The following is a 20,107-nucleotide window of genomic DNA, read 5'->3' on the forward strand; positions in this document are numbered from 1 at the left end:
GTCATAAAGACCTGGGTTCGAGACCTGCCTCTGACACATACTAGCTTTGTCATCATGGGCAAGTCACTATCTTCTCTGTGCTTCTGGTAATTCTTAGTTTAGAGGAAAGCATTCTGGGTGTTGGAATCAGAGGACCTGGCCTCTAAATCCTAATTCTGCTATTTATTACCTGTGTAATTTTGGGTAAGCCCCTTGATCTCTATGGCCTCAGTTTCCTTGTATAAAACGAGGTAGCTGGGCTAGATGGCTTCTAAGGCCCTTTCCAGTTATGATCCAATGATATAGACTGGCTTCATATTGTATCTGTTCCTAGTTTGAGGTGTCTTGGAATTATGTATAATAGAAACAGAGAGAGTACTGGAGTCATTAGGATCTGGTTTCAAAATCTACCTCTGATGGTCATTCCTGAACCACGGGCGAATCCTTTTTTTCCTGCTGAATCTCAATTTCCTCATCTGTTAAATGAAGGAGTTAAACTAGATGAGCCAAGTGCTTTTAAGCTCTAAATCTACAGTCCTATATGCAGTAGTCAGGTATTAAAGAAGGGGGCAGGAGACTTTTGGTTTACCTGGGTTTGTGGCATTTAGAGGTTGGAGGGCCCTCAGATTTACCCAACCTCCTCTTTTTACAGATGAGCAAACAGATTTGGAGAGGGTGGGCCACACAGATAGTAAAATGGTAGATCCAGGATTTAGAGACAGGTCCTCTTCAGATCTAGTAGTTTTTCTCATGCATCATGAGCTTTTTCTAAATGACAGTTTGGTTTCAATGTAAATGAGTGTGAATGGTTCTGGTTTTGGTGTTCCTGCTCTGGCCTGGTATAAGTCCCTCTGAGGACAGTCAGCTGAAGTGTAAAACTTAGGGCCCTGAGTAGGCATCCACGGGTACAAACCTCAGAAAGGCATGGAGCAGGTTGTATGGGAAGTAAAGGAGATGGATGATTTCTCAGGGAGCCTGGACTTCCGGACAGGAATTTCATAGGTGGTAATAATATAGGATCCTTCAGGGAAGCTCCTCCCAGACATTACAAGATACCCTCTGTAGTACTCACTGATCTGGAAGTAAGTCTGTAACCATCTTGATCCTCAAAGCCCACTCCTTTCACGTGTTCACAACCTAGCCCCATTGTGTCTCATGGAATGGGGTGACGGCTATGTTGTTCCAGCTTCCTCTTTGCTGGTTCCGTGTTACTCTACTAGGGCATGATGGAGGAAACAAGATAAGAAGAAGCCCCTGGCCAGGGAGCTCACAGTCACTAGACTCACTCTCATGCAAGACAGGCAGAGAAAAGAGAGATCAACATTGGCTGCAATGGCTGGGGAAAGTTTCATTTAGAGAAACAGCATGATATATGGGAAAGAACTCGACTCAGGAGATCTGGCTCTGCCACTACCCGTGTGATGTTGAGCAAGTCATTTTCTCTTGCTGGACCTTAGTTTCCTTCTCTTTTCTTAGTAAAATGAAGACATTGTACTAGATCTGACAGAATAGGATTTTAGAATTTTCAAAAGAGGACCCTAGTATGTGGGTACAAATTACTTCTGGAATTTTTGTAACAGATAGGGAAATGTTACAATCAGTACTTTTAACTGACTTAAGATTTTGTAATACAACAATCATAAAATTAAAGTTGGAAGAAACCTTAGCGATCATCTGGCCTAGTCATATGATTTTACAGATGAAGTAAACTGAGGTCCAGAGAGATTTAATAACCTGCCCTCAATCACCCAGGAAAGGGCTGGGACTCAAAACTACAGCCTCTGACTCCAGATCAGGACCTTTTATCTATCCATGCTGCTTATTTATTTCCTTGGAACCTTCCTGGCTTCCTTAGAAGATTTTGCCTTATGGGATAAAACACTAAACTTGGAATCACAAGACCTAGATTCAAATCCTCACTCTTATATTTACTAGCATTGTGGCCATAGGCAAGTCCCTTTTCCTCTGAGCCACATTTTCCATGTTTATACAATAGAGATAATGCTTGCATTAACTGTATCAATAAATAATTGTAAGGAAAGCATTTTGTAAACCTTAAAACACTATGTAACAATAAACATAGACCAGAGAGTTCTTCATCTCATCTCTCTTCTCGTTCCTCCCTTACAGCTCCTTAAATTCTGTGCTGGAAAGGATCATGCAGGGATTTCCTCTTAAAAAAACATTGGATTTAGAGCCCAACAATTGGGATTCAAATCCTGACTCTATACTTCCTAATTGAGTGACTTTAGGTGAGACAGTTCCCATCTGTGGACCTCAGTTTCTTCATATGTAAAATCAAGATTTTGGACTAGATCATTTCTAAGGTTCCATTCAACTCTGATTCCTATGGTCTTCTGAGAGTCAGAGGTGAGACTTGCCAGAGTTGCCTGAGGGAGCAGCTGGTGCAAGATGAGAGGCTGGGCACAGCGAGTGAACCAGCAAGCACATGTGGAGACTCCAGCAAAGTTTCCATCTGTTGCATAGTAACTCTCCCTCAAAATAGCTTCCTCCATGCTTTCTTCTCTTTAGCGTTGTGGGAAGCTTAACAGTCAGAGCCCAGGGCTTGCTCAGGTGACAGGTTTTTTAAGTTATGACAAATGTCTCTGGTCCATTTTCAGTGTCATCTTTTTACTAATGGTTACTGAATGCGTCCTACCTGTTAGTGCTTGTTTCAGGTCGTAAGGATGAAACAGAGGTTCACAACATGTAACTTCTGTCCTCAAGGAGCTCATAATCTGTTGGGGAGAAAAAGACATATACATGTAGAGATAAGTAATATTGTGTGGTGGAAAAAGGCTCTGGCTCAGGGCTACCTTCAAATCTTGGCTCTACTACTTTCTATCTATGTGATCCTATGCCAGTCACTTGACCTTCCACAGCCTGTTTCCTCATCTTTAAAATGAGGGAGTTGGGCCTAGATGACCAAAGTCTCTTTTGGATCTATGTTCCTCATAAAGAATGTCTTGTGCCTAGTACCAAACAAGTGCTGTGAGGCCCAAGGGTGCAGAGCTAGCAGAGCTTTGTGGAATTGTGGGAAGATTTCATGACAGTGTGATCCTTGAGAGACAGACAGAAATTAGAAAGGTGGTGAGAGGGAGGAACAGCAAAGGCATGGAGACAGAAATGTGAAAGATGTGGGGGCCAATGAAAAGACCAGTTTGGATATCATAGAGGGTTCATATACAGGAGAGAGATGGAATAAGATAGAAAAAGTAGGGTGGCATTAGGTTGTTGGGGGCCTTGAATGCCAGGCTGAAGATCTTGTACTTTATTCTCTAGGCAATGAGGAACTATTGGATGTTTCTGAGAAGAGAGTAGCCTAAATTTGAGTCCTGCCTCTATCACTTAACCGTATTACTTTGGACACTAAATGCCCCTAGCCCATACATCCTCCTTATTTAGACAGGGGAAAGTAGCCACATCTTTGGATTAGAAAGTTTCAGAAACTGCCTTCTTCTTCTTCTTCTTCTTCTTCTTCTTCTTCTTCTTCTTCTTCTTCTTCTTCCTCTTCCTCTTCCTCTTCCTCTTCCTCTTCCTCTTCTTCCTTCTTCCTTCTTCCTTCTTCCTTCTTCCTTCTTCCGGCAGTGGGGGTTAAGTGACTTGCCCAGGGTCACACAGCTAGTAAGTGTCAAGTGTCTGAGGCTGGATTTGAACTCAAGTACTCTTGAATCTAGGGCTGGTGCTTTATTCACTGTACTACCTAGCTGCCCCCAGAAACTGCCTTCTTAATCACCAAGCTCATAGTCTGGCAAACCAAGAAAGAAAGGAGATTCAGAAGTTTTGTTAGAGACTGAGACACAGACACGCCATGTGGTTAGGGTTTCCACTCCAAGGAACAAGATGGACAGGGAGGATAAGACCAAAAGTTTTTAAGGAAGGAAGTAAAGATGTGGTCTCCATTTCTCAGATCTTGCTGAAGTGTTAGTGAGCAGGCTGGCTTCTCTTTCAGGGACATTTTATGAATTATCCCTGATTGTTCTCAGCTTTTGGCAGAGCTCTTTGTATTGTACCTGTCCCTTTCTTCTGAGACGAATTAATGGCAAAGTATCACAGTTTGGTGTTTGAAGAGACAAATATACAAATTAACCGCTTCCTCTCAAATGAGTTTAGAGCCTTTAAAAGAAGAAAATTATTCTAAGGGACAACAGAGACCTCCCAAATGGCTAGAGTGCAAAGATACTTTCCTCAGACCAGCTGGTGATGATGAGGTCACCTCCTCCATTCTCTTTCTTTACTAATGGTACTGGCATCTGCTGTCTCAGCAAATGTGGGGTGGGCACTAGCCAGTGATTGGCAGCTGACACCTGTCAGCTCTGACTCTCCTCTTACAAATGCAAGTTTGGCAAATGCAGAAGAAGGTCAGAGACTAAAAACCAAGACCCCAACTCTAAGGAATAACGAGCCTGCTGGGCCAAGACATACACTCTGTGTTCAATCAAGACATGTCTGGCAGCACTTAGGTTAATCAGGTTCAAGTGCATTTTTTCAAACATATGTAAACCGTTAAGAGTAACAGCAAAGTGTAAACTATCAGGGGGAGGAAACACCAGGTTCTCTGTTGCTCTCCCTTCCCTCTTCCCCCACAATGAGACACACACACACACACACACACACACACACTCTCTCTCTCTCTCTCTCTCTCTCTCTCTTTCTCTTGCTTTTCTGTGTGCATGTGTGTATATAAACACATATCTGCAGTATATATACAGAATATATGTGTGTGTGTGTGTGTGTGTGTGTGTGTGTGTGTGTGTATGCTGTAAAATCAAGTTTGCCAACCTTGGTAAACTCTTCAGTAGTGTGTGGTTTGGGGGCATTTTTGTGGCTACATTTTATGCTGGCTGCAGAGCCCTTACTGATTTATGTCAAAATGAATGTGTAAATGAGAAAAGCTAGAAAGGTTTCTTCAATAAAATAAGTAGATTTGACCCAGGACTCAGAAGGCAAGCAGTCAGGAGATGCAGATTCTCATCCCGACTATGCTAGTCACTCTCTGTAGGGACCTGTGGCACAGCAGAAAGGATGCTGAAGTTCGAGTCACAGCACCTGAGTTTGAATTCTGATTCTGCTATTTAGTACATGGCTGACTCTAGCCAAGCCTCTTACTCTGGGTCATAGTTCATTTGTAAAATGGGGGTTTCATTAGAGCAGTGTTTCTCAAATTGTGCTGTAAGGAACCCCTAATCACCTTGGTTTTTTGTTTTGTTTTGAGCAAACCTTTTTGTTCTTTGTTAATAGACATTAAAATAATAATTTTAGAGAGTTTTACTACAAGAGTTTTGCCAAAGTTTTGTTTAAACTGACCGGTTCTAGTGCTATGGAAAATTTTGAGAACCACTAGATTCCATGATCTCTGAGCTCTTCTACTGTTGTGTAGGGGACTTTAGAAGTGGGTGGGAGATTTGGCTATGTTCTCCTTTCACTTAGCAGTTATTGTTATTATCATTAGTAATGACTGGCATATTTATACCCTTCAAGGTACTTAGGAGGCTTTAACAGTGTTACTGGAAGTCTGTTGGATGGTTGTTCACTAACTCCACCAAGGATGGAGCAAGAAAAAATCATGCTTCAGTTGAAACATGGGAAACTGAGGTATAAAAAAACAAAACCCTGATACTTTCTGTACTTCTCAGTATCAAAATATAGGAATAGTCTCTCTCTCTCTCTCTCTCCCCCTCTCTCTCTCTCTCCCTCTCCCCCTCTCTCTCCCTCTCTCCCTCCCTCCCTCCCTCCCTCTCTCTTTTGGAGCAATGAGAGTTAAGTGACTTGCCCAGGGTCACAGCTAGTTATTGTCATGTGTCTGGATTTGGATTTGAACTCAGGTCCTCCTGAATCCAGGGCTGGTGCTTTATCCACTCCACCACCTAGCTGCCCCCAGGAATAGTCTCTTGATAATAAGAGCAGTGAACTGACATTTTCATGCAAAATACAAGACCTGAAGACAAAAAGGAACATGGATGTGACTAGGACCTCCTTTGCAAATTGGGGGCAATTCAGTTTTATCTTTGGAAATGTAAAAATTCTCCCAATTGCTTTGAATTCTTTGGTTCTGTGGGTCAGACAGAATGAGGGTAAGTCATCTAGTCTGGTGATATCTCATACATAAGGATCCCTACAGGCCACATATTGACTTAGAAAACTACATACTAAAATTGTTTGTTTTTATTGTATTTTTATTTATTTTGTTAAATAGTTTCCAAGTACACTTTAATCTGGTTCACATTGCACTTGGGAGTGTTGCAGGCTGCATGTTTGACACCTCTGATATCATCTATTTTCTTATCTTCTTTACACCTAAGCTTCACCGGCTGAATGAGCATACATTCTATTTCCAGGGACTTTATTTATAAAATGGGATTATCATGTTATCGTGTACCTTTACTGTGCCAACCTATTAGATAGATAAATAAAGCATTTATTAAGCATCTACTGTGTTCTAGGTTCCGAGCTATCTGGAGAATATAAATTCAAATAAAAAGGAAGACAGTCCCTTCCCCCAAGGAACTTACATCCTAATAAGGGAAGACAGCACATAAAAAAGGAGCTAAAAATGAGTCACTTGCTCAACCCACATCTTCTGACTGACTCCCAAGTTCAGTTGTTCAGTCAGTAGGCATTTAACGGTCTACTATGTACCAGGTGCTATGCAACTTTTAGGGGTACAAAGAAGTTGGGAGCTTGTGCTCTGTACTTCCAGTGCTCTCTACAGTTAAAATAATTTCTTCCTGCAGTGAAGACCCTAACCCAGGATATAGCCCATAGAATATTCTGTACGGACACCATGATTTTGAGCTTGGACTTCATCTATAAAATAGGAATAATAATAATAATAATAATAATAATACAGCAACTCTCATGGCGTTAGTATAAGGATCAAATGAGGTTTTTACACTTGTATAAAAGTGTAGAATTTTCTAAACCTTCATATATACACATCCCTATGCAGAACCTTATAAACCTTCGTGTGCTTTATAATTGTAAGCTTGTAGGACAAAAGGTCTAGCGGGGTCTCAGATGAGGCACAGACACAGGAATGCCTGTGGATCCACCTTTAACTACCAAGATTTGGGAGAGTTCAAGGGGATTGGAGGAGACTATAGTGGGGGAAGACTTGCAGGAAACTATATAGTCACCCTCAGATTGGGGTTGATTGGGTTAAAACCTTCCGGAATTGTTCGAAAAAATTCTGAACTCAATAAACTGCTGATGGAAGGTTGATTAACTTAAAGAAATACAATAAACAGATACCGTGTCATGTTGTTGGCTTTGTAGCAAATGCCTGTTTTCTCCTTGGGATTACAACAGCCTTTGCTTTTCTTTGATTTCGAGATGCTATTTTCAATTTCTCTTTTGTTACATGAGTCTCTTCAAACAGCTCTGAAAAGGCCCCTGACTTTTTCCTATTGGAAGGTCTGTATTTAAAAATTTGGCTTGGCCTCAACACATCACCTGTTAGTTGTTATGAGCCTAATTCTGCAAGCCATGACTTCATCTCCCTGAAGGGAAGATAGACAAAAGGCTTCAATACAACAGATATGGTTTAGTTCAAGAAATTAAAAAAAAAAACCCAACACTAAACTTAAAAAAAAAAAAACCCAAAACCTAAGCTTTTGGTCTCTGGATGAACTCGGGAAAGTAGACCTGTCAAAGGTACTCACATTCTGACAGCTGGTTAGGGGCTGAAAAGGCTGCCAAATCACACTGTTATTCAAGGCTGCAGGAATTTTGTCAGAACAGCCTTTAAAATATCATGTTCAATGAGGCCAGGGGACATTTAGGCCAGCAAGAAATCTGTCAAGATTGCTACTCTGGGGAGAGAAAAAGGATGCTGTGTCTCTTAGGCCCAGGGTCACTGCAAATGATGCAGCTGGCAAGTCATGAAGTGTGGGTGAGTTTGGGCCAGTATAGATTTTAAAGCTAGAGGAGCTGAAATAAGAGCTGCCTAAATCCAGGATGCTTTGCAAAATAAGAACTAATGAGATTGAAGAGAATTTCTCATCTTTTCAACCTGTCTCCTTTTCAGCTACAACTTTTCTAATTGGTAAACTTGCCCCTCCTTTTTATCCCATCTAGACTTCATCCCAAGTTCTGATATGTATGAAACAGGTCCATGGTGGACATTCTTTATAAAAAATGGATTTTTTTCCCCTTGCTAAAGTGTGGAGCAAAAATGACCCAACAAAGGCAGCAGTGAACTTGATATAAGCCACATGAGGGGCCCTGGTTTATTTTTTTTCCTCCTCAATTACTTTCCTCTTGGTTTCCTTTGTTCTTAAATTCAGGTTCCTTTTGTCCCAAGAAGAGTCACTTGTGACACCTGAGAATTCTTTCCCAAACTCCATCCAAAAGTTATTGTCAGTCTCTACAAGATGAGGCTTTTGGTTTGTGAATCTCAGGGCATTCTTGGCTCCTGAGATTCTTTTTCTCCTTGATCCAGCTACAGTCAGGAAATTCAAATATGCACAGAACCTTCCCCAAAACAAATTAACTGAACTTAGGAAAACCTTCCCTTAAAAGAGTTTGGGCTCAGTTCAAGTTTTAGGCAATAACTGAAGCTGGTTCTGATTTAATGCAAAACAGTGCACCTCCTGCTGAAAATCACCAAGGTTTTGGTAGAGTTGATGCAAATGGTATGTAGAATCATTTTGGGGAGCAGAATTTGGCTGTTAATAATTTAGTGTATAGCTCAGTGCCTGAAGTCTCCATGACCTTATGTCTTGTTAAGAACGTAAAAAGGAGAGACTCTCCCATTTGCAGGAAAACAAAACCTAGAAACATCCTTTGCTGATCTTGTATGTATTTTATGCCTTTCTCTGTCTCTTTTCCTTCCCTTTCTTTGTCCCTATCTCTCTTTCATGAGCCTCTCTTCCTTTTCTTCTCGTCTAACTCTTCCTCTTCCTTGTTGTCCTCCTCCTCCCATAATTTCTGTCTTTCTTTTTCCTCCCTTCTCTTCTCTCCTTTATCCTCTTCCTCCTCTTCTGTCACCGCTTTTCTCTTTCTCCTACCTTTGTGCCCCATTGTCTCTCTCATTCATTCCTATCCCTCCCACCTCCCCCTGCCTTTTATCATCCTCCCCCTCCCCCTCCTTCTCCCGCTTGGACTGCACAGTGCCCTCCGGGAATGAGAAGGGAATTGTCATATCATGCTCAAGCTGCCAGCATTTGGCATCTCCTTCCTTTTTTTCACTCAGTTATAGGCCAATTTGCTGCCTTGTCTCTTACCAGGAAAGCACTTTTAGGTCCTTTTTTTTCTAAAGAGTGTGGAAGAAGACTGTGTGTTAGAAACTTGGAAAGGACAGCAGATGTTTAGGGATTTGTTTTGTTTGGGGTCTTTGTGCTCATTTCCCCCCTTGCTATTGTGAAACATGCAGCCATCCATACAGGGGGAGGAGGGGATGGGCGTGGAGTGTGTTTTTGAAAAGGTGTGTCTTGGGGTGCTGTGTCTTGTGTGTCCCTTGATGAAGGGGTTGCTATAGTAACTGTCCATCTGGAAAAAAAAGTGCCTGAGTAAACAGAGTTATAAACGCCATTGCACAGCTCTCCAGGGGGAACTGTGAGCACTCCCTTTGTGTAGCCCTCACATTACATAAAGGAGTTCCCAAATTCATGTGGAAGGAGAGAATCATGTGCATGGGGAGTGGGTTTACTTACTACTCTGACAGGCCTTGGACTCCATTTTGTATTTTATTCTGGACTCCATTTTGGATTGTATCATAGACAGATACACAGCACTCAACTGTTTCACAAAGGGAGCAGTACTGGATGAAGTTCACAATGGCCTATGGCAGTGGCTCCATTTATTTTGGAATCTCAACATTGTTGTTGTTCCTCTGCTCTTGAGGTTTTCAGGAGTGAGAGGGGAGATGATGGTCAAATAAAAGCATATGCTGTCATTCAAGAAGTTTGTTGGTGAAAGGAAGAAGAATGGAACTGGAAGCAATCTAAGAGATTATTTAGTCTAACCCCCTCATTTTGTTATGTGAGCTAACAAACAGATGGAGAAGGTTTAAGAAACTTTCCCAAGATTATAGAGTAAATGGCAGAGCTGGAATTAGAATATAAGACTTGTTATTCCAAACCTAGCATCATACTCTTTTTTATTTTCACCATGTTGAAGGTCACAACTCATAGATCCATAGCATGGTAGAACAAGAAGTGACCCTGGGCAAATCACTTCACTTCTCTCACCTTCAGTTTCCTGATGTGTAAAATGAGCGGGTTGAATTTAGTGCCTTCAAAGGTACCGTCCACCTCTAAACCTGCGATTCTATGCATTACAAGACTAGCAAGTCATTTATTTTCCAGCTAAATAGCTAAGTGTCCATTCTCTTCATTTTGCAAAAGAAAGAGTCAAGGTACTCAAGGACTTACTGAAAGTCACACAGATAACAAATGGCAGAGGTGGTACTTGAAGGCCATGGTTTGCGATTCTAAAGCTAGTGCTTCTTTATTAAACAAGGCAGAAAGGAACTGTTGGAAGAACATGGAAGAAACTGCAAGAGAGGTCATAAACATGGAATTGGTAACCATCACTAGGCAGGAGGGGATGAAGTCTAGGGCATAAGGGCAAGAGTTAGTCTTAGTACTGGAAGATTCTATATCTTACTCAGAGATGGGAGGGAAGTCATAGAGAATAGGTCTAGGGACAGACAGAAATATATTTAGGGGAGAAGGATGGTAGATACGGGCATTAGATTGCCTCCATTTTTTAGCAAAGAAAAAGTCAAGGTCATTTATCCAAGAATGAAGGGAAGGGAAGGGGAATAGAATTGGGGTTTGGAGGAATCAGGGGAAGGTCTGGAATAGGTGCTGTGCAGTGCTGCATGCTGAGTCAATAAAAGGTAGACAGAAGGATTCCCAGGTGTTAGCTTTTTTTTTTTCTTTTCATAAGGAAACATACCTACAGGAGGATAGAGACTTACTTGTCAAGGCTATATAGCTAATCATCATTAGAAGAACAGAGTCCTCTCATTCTAAACCTTTCTCCAAAACGAAGGCCCAGAACCATGGGAATTCACAGTATAAGCTGTCTGCATAGCTTGTGTGAGAAAGGAGCCTCAGACATGGCAGACTTAGGAGGGAGCCTGGGTTTTCCCTAAATTTGAGGAAAGGGAACCAGAATTCTTATAGCCAGAATGCAGAAGGGTCTGTCATGGTCACCACTTTCCCTCTGTGCTTCTACTCTTAGAATATCTATATCCACTTTTGAAGTCAGGTGTTTTGAACTGCATTGCCATTAAGTAAACACCATTGGAAGTATTTCCATAGTAAAATAACTGAGTAGGCAGGAAGTACAGAAAGAAGCAAATAAGAATTGGTCCCTGGCGCCCCTGAGCTGTCTTTTCTGACCTTTTTACCTTCCCCATCCTCTCGCTGGTCCCATGCTTATGAAAAACTTTTCGTACAGGTATGAGCATCAAACTGCTCATTCCTATTCTTTTCAACTCTAGGCTCAACTTCCACTAGCCATGGTTACACTGGTCCTATAAGCATTGGTGGAATCTATTACTCTCTTTCTTGTTTAGAATAATAAAGAGGGAAGAGAAATTTAAAAAAAAAAAAACTTTTTCCTCCAACTTCCCATATAAATTCCTTTCTTCTTCTATGTCTCTTCCGTTCCCTCACCCTTTCAACAGCCCCAGCTGCATCTCTCTGGGTTCTTTTACAGGGAACCCCTTCATACCATTTACCAGGCAGGAAAGAAAGTAGGACACCTCAGCTTCCCTAAACGGCCATTAGAAAACTGTAACTTCAAACTGAATTTCCTGCTGAAGGAACAAGGTTTAGCAGAATCACACTCCTCTGTGAGAGCCACATTTTCTTTTCTATGACAAACAAATAGAGCAATCTTCAGTGGTGAAATGTTCCCATCCCTCCTCCTCCCTCCTCCCCCACGTCCCCATTCATTCTTTGTTTAGTTCTTTAGCTGTGAAATAGCTTGGTAGACTAGTCATGCACAAAATCACAGATTTAGAGCTAGGAAGGAACTTTGAGGCCAATGAGTCCAATTCCCTTGCTTTACAATTTAGGAAACCAAGGCTGAGAGACCTTAAGTGACTTGCCCAGGTCACAGGGCTAAGTGACTGAAGTGGGATTTCTATTCAAATCTTCTTGACTCCAGGTCCAGCACTCCACCCATCACACCCACCACCTAACCTACCTGTGCTGATGAAGTCCTAAAAATATTGGTACCCAACTCCTCCAAGTATCTATGCAAAAGAGACAGAAGTCAACCCCATCAGGAAAAAAGAGAAGACAAGACAAACTCAATAGGAAAACCTTTGCAAAACATCTCTCCTTATTTCTCAACCAGGGCAAGTGTATAGATCCTAATAATGGCAGGGGCCCACCCTCCAGTTTACCTAATTCTTGCTTGCTGACCCCAGTGTCAAAGCTGCTGTGGTATATTTTGTTTCAGTGCCTGGCAAATTGCACCTGAGCTGAGTGAGGAGCAAGTAAGTTTGTGTAATTGCTGCTTCACTTAATGAATGGAAGAGAAATATAGTCAAGATTGATCTTGCCAGCAAACTTTGGCAGACTTAGTTTCAGCATGTCTGATAAATTACTGGTAGCCTGAAACTGGTTAAGTGATCAGAACCATTGTCCTTTATATCCTGATCAACGGAGCAGTTATATCACTCTGCTTAACAGAAAGGGAAATACTTAAGATAATTAAGGGAGCTGGTGTGGCCTAGTGGAAAGAGCAAACACCTTAAAATCAGGAGACCAGGGTTTTTGAATTTGCTTGAACATTGTATGACCACAGGCAAATTACCAAATATTTTTGAACCTCATTTCCTCACTTGTGAAATGATGATGATGATCCTAAGACTCCTCACCTCTTCGGGTTTTTATGAGGAAAGCACTTTGTAAATGTGAAAGCATATCAGAAATGTGAGCTATGAAAAATAAAGAAAATATGACGTGTGGATCTCTTACTCTTTTTGGTTGATTTCTGTTGATAAGATTCAGAGGAAAGGATGTCTTCCAGTTATTCTAACGTGAAACCATGAGCTAGGAGGGACTTTCGCAGGCTTTCTGCCTATTACAGAAAAGGGGAATCATAATGAACTTTCACTTTCATCTCATTTCATTTCTGGGATGATCCTTGCCTGTTAAGTGCAACTCCCATATGGGATTCCTGGGTGGCTTTGTTTTATTCTCATGGGGCAGATCTTATTCTTAAGACATTCACACTCATAAAATCATAGTATTACAAAGAAAGGCAACTATATTGACTTGCAGTCATCAAAATATATATTTTAAGTTTATGGACCCTAGGTTAAAAACCTCTGCTCTAGTCCAAGTTCTTCATTTTATAGATGAAGAAACTGAGACCCAGAGAGGGGAAGTGACTTTGTGACTTTCCCATGGTCCTAATATAGCTTTCAGGTCTGGAATTGGAATTCTTTTGACTTTAATTTCAGTGTTTTCTGTTATACTATACTGCCTGTGGCAGTAACATTCACAGTTCATTTCAAATCATAGATGATGTCCAGAGAAATTAAGTGACTTGCCTAAAGTCAGCAGGTTGTAAAAAGAAGATCTAATATTTGAATCCAGTTCCTCTGACTCTTGATCCAACATTGCTTCCATTTCATCTTGCAGGAATTTTGTTATTTTGACTGTGAACAATTTCTTATTGATCCATGTTTATACAAAAAGGAAATATTTGTAAACAGGCAACCTGGGATGAATGAACATTAATTCAGTCAGATATTAAATATCTCTTAACATACTGCATGCAGATACTGTGCTGAGTTCTATAGGTTAGGAATACAAAGTTTAAATCAGACTTGGTCTTTTCTATCCCCCCCCCCGCCCCACTCCCCTTGGAGCTTATAGTAGAATAAGCAAAGTAAAACCCATTCTATTAACTCTGACATAATGATAGGTGAAGAACTCTGAAACTTAAGGAAAAGTTTATTAATATTAAGAGGGGGGGGGCAGCTAGGTGGTGCAGTGGATAGAGCATCGGCCCTGGATTCAGGAGGACCTGAGTTCAAATCTGACCTCAGACATTTAATACTTACTAGCTGTGTGACCCTGGGCAAATCACTTAACCCCAATTACCTCACACACACACACACACACACACACACACACACACACAAAACACATTAAGGGGAATTAAGAATAACTAGCTTCCTGGAGCAAATACTATTTGAATTGGATTTTAAAGCATGGGCAGGAATTCAGCTGATGAAAGGGAAGAACTTCAGAAAAAGAGAAGAATATGAGTAAAGAATTGGAGTTGGCATAGCACAGAGTGTGTTCAGGGTACAGAACATGGCACATTTTGGTGGTATTAAGGGAAGTAATGTAAAATAATAAGCTAGCATCTATATAGCACTTGAAGGTTTGCAAAGCATTTTACATAAATTTTTTCGCTTGATCCTTAAAAAAACCTGTGAGACAGGTGATACATGTTATATCATGTGTTACATTGTATTAGGTTACATTATATTATTGTATTATATTCCCATTTTTGAGACTGAGGAAAAATAGGCTGAGAGAAGTTAAATGATTTGCTCAGGGTTACACAGCTAGTAAGTGTCTGAGGCAGGATTCATTCTCAGGTCTGTCCTGACTGTAAGGGCAGCATTCTATCTGTCCATTTAGTCACCAAGGTGCCTCTGAAAGCATAGGGCCGCTACAACTTGGATACCGAGTAAAGGCGTATAAATTTTACTCCATAGGCAATAGGGAGCCACTGAACATTTTTGAATAGAGGAGGAGTGGCATGATCAAAACCCTGCCAAAACATTTAAAAGACACACCTTTGGTTTAGTGTCTTTTATACTAATATAGTGTTTATTATACTAATAGCCCTGATTTTAATTGTGAATGCTAATGTTTTTAAAATGTGATCATCATGGATTTAGGATTAGTGGGTACAATGGATGAAATGAAGAATACATACAAGGTTCCTGCCTTCAAGAAGTTTATAATGTAGTAAGAGAGAAAATATAAATGCATGAAATTTTTAAAATATAATATTCATAAGGTATAACATGATTAAGTGCGGTGTGTTGCAAATTTCTTTTTATTTTTCAAAAAAAATTTTATTAGTAGATATTTATTTTTCAAATTGGTTTGCTGGTTTTAGCCCTCCCCCACCCACAAACATACCCACACGATAGATCTCACCCTTGTAACTAAGCAATAGTTAAACGCATTCATCCTGTTTGATAGGATGTGAAACATTCTGTACCCATATTTCCACTTCTCTTTTGAAAGGATCAAACTTATCTTTCATCATCTGACTTTTGAGGTCAAGATTGGTCCACCCCTTGTACATCATTTACGTTCTTTTTTTTTCTTTTTGTGAGCAATTGGGGTTAAGTGACTTGCCCAGGGTCACACAGCTAGTACTTGTTAAGTGTCTGAGGCTGGATTTGAACTCAGGTCCTCCTGAATCCAGGGCCGGTGCTCTATCCACTGCGCCACCTAGCTGCCCCCATCATTTACATTCTTGTGTAGTCATAATGAAGTCCTGGTTCTCTTTTATTTGCTCTGTATTGATTTGTGAAATTCTTCCCATGTTTCTCTGAATTCTAAATACTTTTTGTTTCTTAGGGCCCAGTAGAACTCTATTTCATACCTTCCCAGTTGATAGGCATTCACTTTTCAACTTTGTTTTCAGCTTTATTGCTACTCTCTCCTTCCAAGTGACAAAGATATTGTTAAGAATATGTTTCTAGCCATATAGAAAGATTCCTAGTTAGGGACAGCTAGGTAGTGCAGTGGATGGAACATTGGCTCTAGAGGACTTGAGTTCAAATGTGGCCTTAGACATTTACTAGCTGTGTGACCCTGGGCAAGTCACTTAATCCCAATTGCCTCCAAAAAAGAAGAAGAAGAAGAAGAAAGATTCCTAGTTTTGGCTCTGCAAAAGGAAGGAAGTTGGCATCTATTCCTAACACCGCAGATATCTGGAACATGTGCGGGTGGTTTTTTATAAATTAGAATGTAAGTAGAAAGATAATTTCAGTGGTGGAAGAGAAGATCCTCAAACCCCTTCATGTAGTTAATTTCCACTGAGGTCTTTTTCATATCCTCCCCTCCTTTTCCTGTCTTTTCTCTCTACTCTCACTCCTCTCCTTTTCTATCAGTTTCTTGAGCTAAAGAACTGAGAATTATGTGCAGTTTTTATTTAGCTTTCACCAATAAACACAGTTCATCTTTTTCCAACCAGAAAGCATTATAAACTTAGTGATAGACCTTGAAACGAGTGAAAATCTCTTCAAAAACCTGTTATTCTAGGACCTGGTTCACTTACCTTGTAAATAGGGCTCTATCTCTTTGAAGACAGGTCTTAAATCGGAGACACAGGAAAAAGACCAATGAGCATGGCTAACATGACTTCTAAAAAGCAATAATGAACATATTTATTAAAAAAGGATAGCTATTTAATAAATAATTAAAATAATAATGATGTGCTTGTAATGGTTATTTATATTATTGTTATTATATGCAAAAATGGATGTATAAAATTTAGGCCAAAAGGTTGAGCACAACAGTAAATTCTCTATCATACACACAAAGGCTGTTTGTACATTCAGTTACAACTTAACCTCTTTGGTTCTCAGTTTTGTCATGGATAAAATGAGTGGGTTGAACTAGATGGCCTCTGAAGTCCCTTCTGTCTAAGTCAGTGATGTTATACATGACCAGTTAATCGTTTTGTAAAGCTCTCTCATTCAGATTACCTTCTTTACTTGTCTGTGTACATGTTATATTCTTCAGTGGAATTGCATTCTTTGAATGCAGAAGTATCATTTTTCAGATATTTATCCCTAGTGTATGCATCATACTGGCATGCACCTACTAAGTAGGTGCTGAGCAAATATTTGCTGAATTCATTTGAATGAACAGATTTTTATTGAGTACTTACTGTATAAAAGGCATCAATCCTGCTGTGCACTGAGGTGAAGAAGGCAATTAGTTATAAATACTGAAGCCCTTGCCTTCAGGGAGCTTATAACAAGTCAGGGAAATGAAAGACAACCAAAAACTTAAAAAGCTGAAATGATGTCACAAACAAGACAGAATGTAATTACAAGCCAAAAAAAAAAAATTAGCCTAAGAAGTAAGGAGTTTGGAAGTAGTGGGGCTGACCGTGGACTGGAAAGACTTCAGGAAATAGGCACTTTGTAAACTAAATCGTGAACAGTGCCTTGTTTTAGATAGCTGCAGAGGAAAGGGAGGGCGTTTCTGGTGGAGAATGGCTGAGCCCATAGTGTGAAAGTATCAAATGAGTTCAGGCGTCAGGCAGGAAAGCAATTTGGTTGAAGCAGAATGCTTAGAAAGGTGAATGAGGAGTAGGTAATGATATTCTGGAGAAGACTCTAGATGGTGAGATTAAGGAGACCTGGTTTCAAGCCTCAGTTCTTGTGTGACAACTCATTTTACCTCTTGAATACTCAAGTTCCTCATAAGCTGTGAAATGTGGGGATTGAAGTGGATGATCTCTAAGGTACCTTCCAACTACAATGGTTTGAAACGTTTGGTGCTAAAAGAAGAAATTTCTTGCTCAGGGGTGCATCTTATCTGATCAAATGAGATAAAAATCTGTAAATCTGCTTAGAACTGTGCCTAGCACATAGTAGGCATCTAATAAATGTTTATTGATTGATTGATCCATTCCCTGTCCACATATGGTACAACAAAAGATATAATAACGTCTCTATTGCCTCAGTGGCTTATTCCAAAATGTGTTGTTTTTGTTTTTGTTTTTTTCAATTCCAGCAGTTGAAACATTTGCCATTGAAACCCAATGCTTTATTTTAGGGACAGATGTCAGTTAATGGGAATAGACACAAAAATTCCCAAGTTTTAAAATCTCTCGTATTCAAGACAAGGCAAGGATAGTGTGCAAGTGTTAGGAGTTTAGGGGTTAAGGATGTGTTAAGACTTCTGAGTGATTTTCTCAGACATGTTTACTCAATTTATGCTCACTAATTGAAATACAGAAAGTGAGCAAGAGAAGGGTCTTTCAGCGTCACATGTGATCCCCTCCCTCAGAATAGCTGGGTAACCCCCACCCCGAGGCAAGACACTCCATCTCTCTCAGTTTCAATTTTCTCATCTATAAAATGGGAACACTAATACTTGTAGTTCTCACCTCACAGGATCGATGTGATTTGTTAATGAGGCAAAACATGTGCAGTGCACTGCAAACCTTGATGCTCTGATGTACATTTTGGTGATGATGATGATGTGCTTTGGGAACTGTACCCTGTATATAGATCTTTCTTATGAAGCCATCCTGAAGCTCTGTAGGCCTCACTGGTGTAGGTTATATGTCCTTTGTGCCAGTGTTCAGATTGGTGACTGGCCTCATTTACAGCTTAACCTTTGAAGTGAGAAGGAATTAGTAATTCTGTCCTTCAAGAAAGTTGGCACTAATTTTAGTAGCTTTAAAATCTTAGAATAACACCTCTGCTAACAACTCAATTTGGTCACACATTTGGGTCCACGAAATACTTTCCTCATGTCATGTAGGTGGGCTCCTCTTTTACAGACAAGGAAGCTGAAACTGAAGGAGTTTGCATAGAGTCACCCAGCTAGTAAGGGTTAGAGCTGAGACATAACATTACATAGATTATCTCCTTGTAGCCTCATTAAATCTTAACAATTAAAGTACTACCAGCCCTGCATGTAGGCATGAGGGGCATGAGGAAACTGATGCTCAGAGAGGTTAAGTGACTAGCTTTTGGTCACACAGCTAGTAAGTATGGAACAGAATTCAAACCCACATCCTCCAGGCAGCATGCTATCTTAAATACCATAGTGCTGTTTTGGCCCTAGGTTCCCATCCAGCTCTTTCCAGCCTGGTATTCTTTCCATAATATCATGATGACACTTTATAATATTAGCTGACATTTACTTATGAAGCTTTACAGCTTCTAAAGTGCTTTATGTACACATCTTATTTGGCTTTTACATTAATCTGAGATAGTATAAATATTATAATCCCCATGAACACATGAGAAAATTGAGACATAGGTAGATTAAGTGATTTAACCAAGGTCACAAAGTGGGGATGTGAACCCCCATGTCTTCTGAATGTAAATAAGCCTGTTCTCTTTCCAGTACATTGTGCTTCCTCTGTCAGGACGTGGAGTCCTCGACCTCATCTAATCTAAGGCCTTTCTTCATTTCACAAGAAAACTGGGACTCAGAAAGGGAAAGAAACTAGTGTCTGAACTGGTATCTGTAGGGAGGACCATCCTATGAAGCTGCCCTATAAAGAGGAATGCTTCCTAGCAAAGTCCTAGAAAATATTTTGCTCACGTTACCATGTTGAGTAAGAAAGAATGAGACTTTTCCTCAGGATTATAGAGTTTCATGAGGTGTCCAAGCTGCAGAATCCAACAGACAAAGCTACTATGTATGTCACCGACGGAGATCTTTCCCTTCTGTGATGCTAACCAAGAGCTATATTCTTCTGCCTCTCCCCATCCACAGCAGAAATTCTGGAATTGGCTGGAAATGCAGCAAGAGACAACAAGAAGGGAAGAGTCACTCCTCGACACATCCTTCTGGCTGTGGCCAATGATGAGGAATTAAACCAGGTAAGAACACAAGCCATGGGTGCCTCCCAGGTAGATTTCAGGTAGTTGACCCCTTTGAGGAAGTTCAGTCAAATGTTCTAGCAGACAGTCCAGTTTTTTATCAGCCTCTTCCTCCAAGCCTTTCCATGTCTGCAAGTTCTGAAGGATGGCATCAGCATCAAGGGTCCCTGATTTGATTTCTCTTTCATTTATCTACAGCCTCATTGCCTACAGGCCAGGGCTAATCTTCAGGTATTTCTAGTAGATTGTATTCAAAAGATGCTCTGGTTAAAAAAATACCTGTAGTCTAAGTGGTGTGTGCTACATTTTGACTTATAAAACCATAATTTAACATTACCTATGTTGTATTTTTTTAAACATATGCCAATTACATTTTAATCTGGCTTTGCACACTTGGGAGGGGCCAGGAGTTTATACCTCTGCTGGAGTCACCTTGCTAATAATAAGCCTCTCTGGACTTGAGCACCAGGTGCATACAGTTTGTCAGGTGGCTCTCACCTAAGTCCTTTCTACCTGACTGAAGCTTGTGTTCCTCTGGCATAGGCT

General features: G+C 40.4%; 1 protein-coding gene across 5 annotated transcripts in view; it reads left to right on the plus strand.

Moving 5' to 3' along the window:
- LOC122740668 (core histone macro-H2A.1) overlaps positions 1-20,107 on the plus strand; it is a 101,401-nt gene that overhangs the window by 39,292 nt on the left and 42,002 nt on the right. For 4 of the 5 annotated variants that reach the window (XM_043983161.1, XM_043983165.1, XM_043983162.1 and 1 more), the window contains exon 3: positions 19,455-19,561. In XM_043983161.1, coding sequence (XP_043839096.1) covers positions 19,455-19,561 — 107 coding nt within the window. The remainder of the gene's footprint in view (positions 1-19,454; positions 19,562-20,107) is intronic. The other variant, XM_043983164.1, reaches the window with a different exon arrangement.

Source organism: Dromiciops gliroides, chromosome 2, assembly GCF_019393635.1.
Source record: "Dromiciops gliroides isolate mDroGli1 chromosome 2, mDroGli1.pri, whole genome shotgun sequence".
NCBI classification, from domain to species: Eukaryota; Metazoa; Chordata; class Mammalia; order Microbiotheria; family Microbiotheriidae; genus Dromiciops; species Dromiciops gliroides.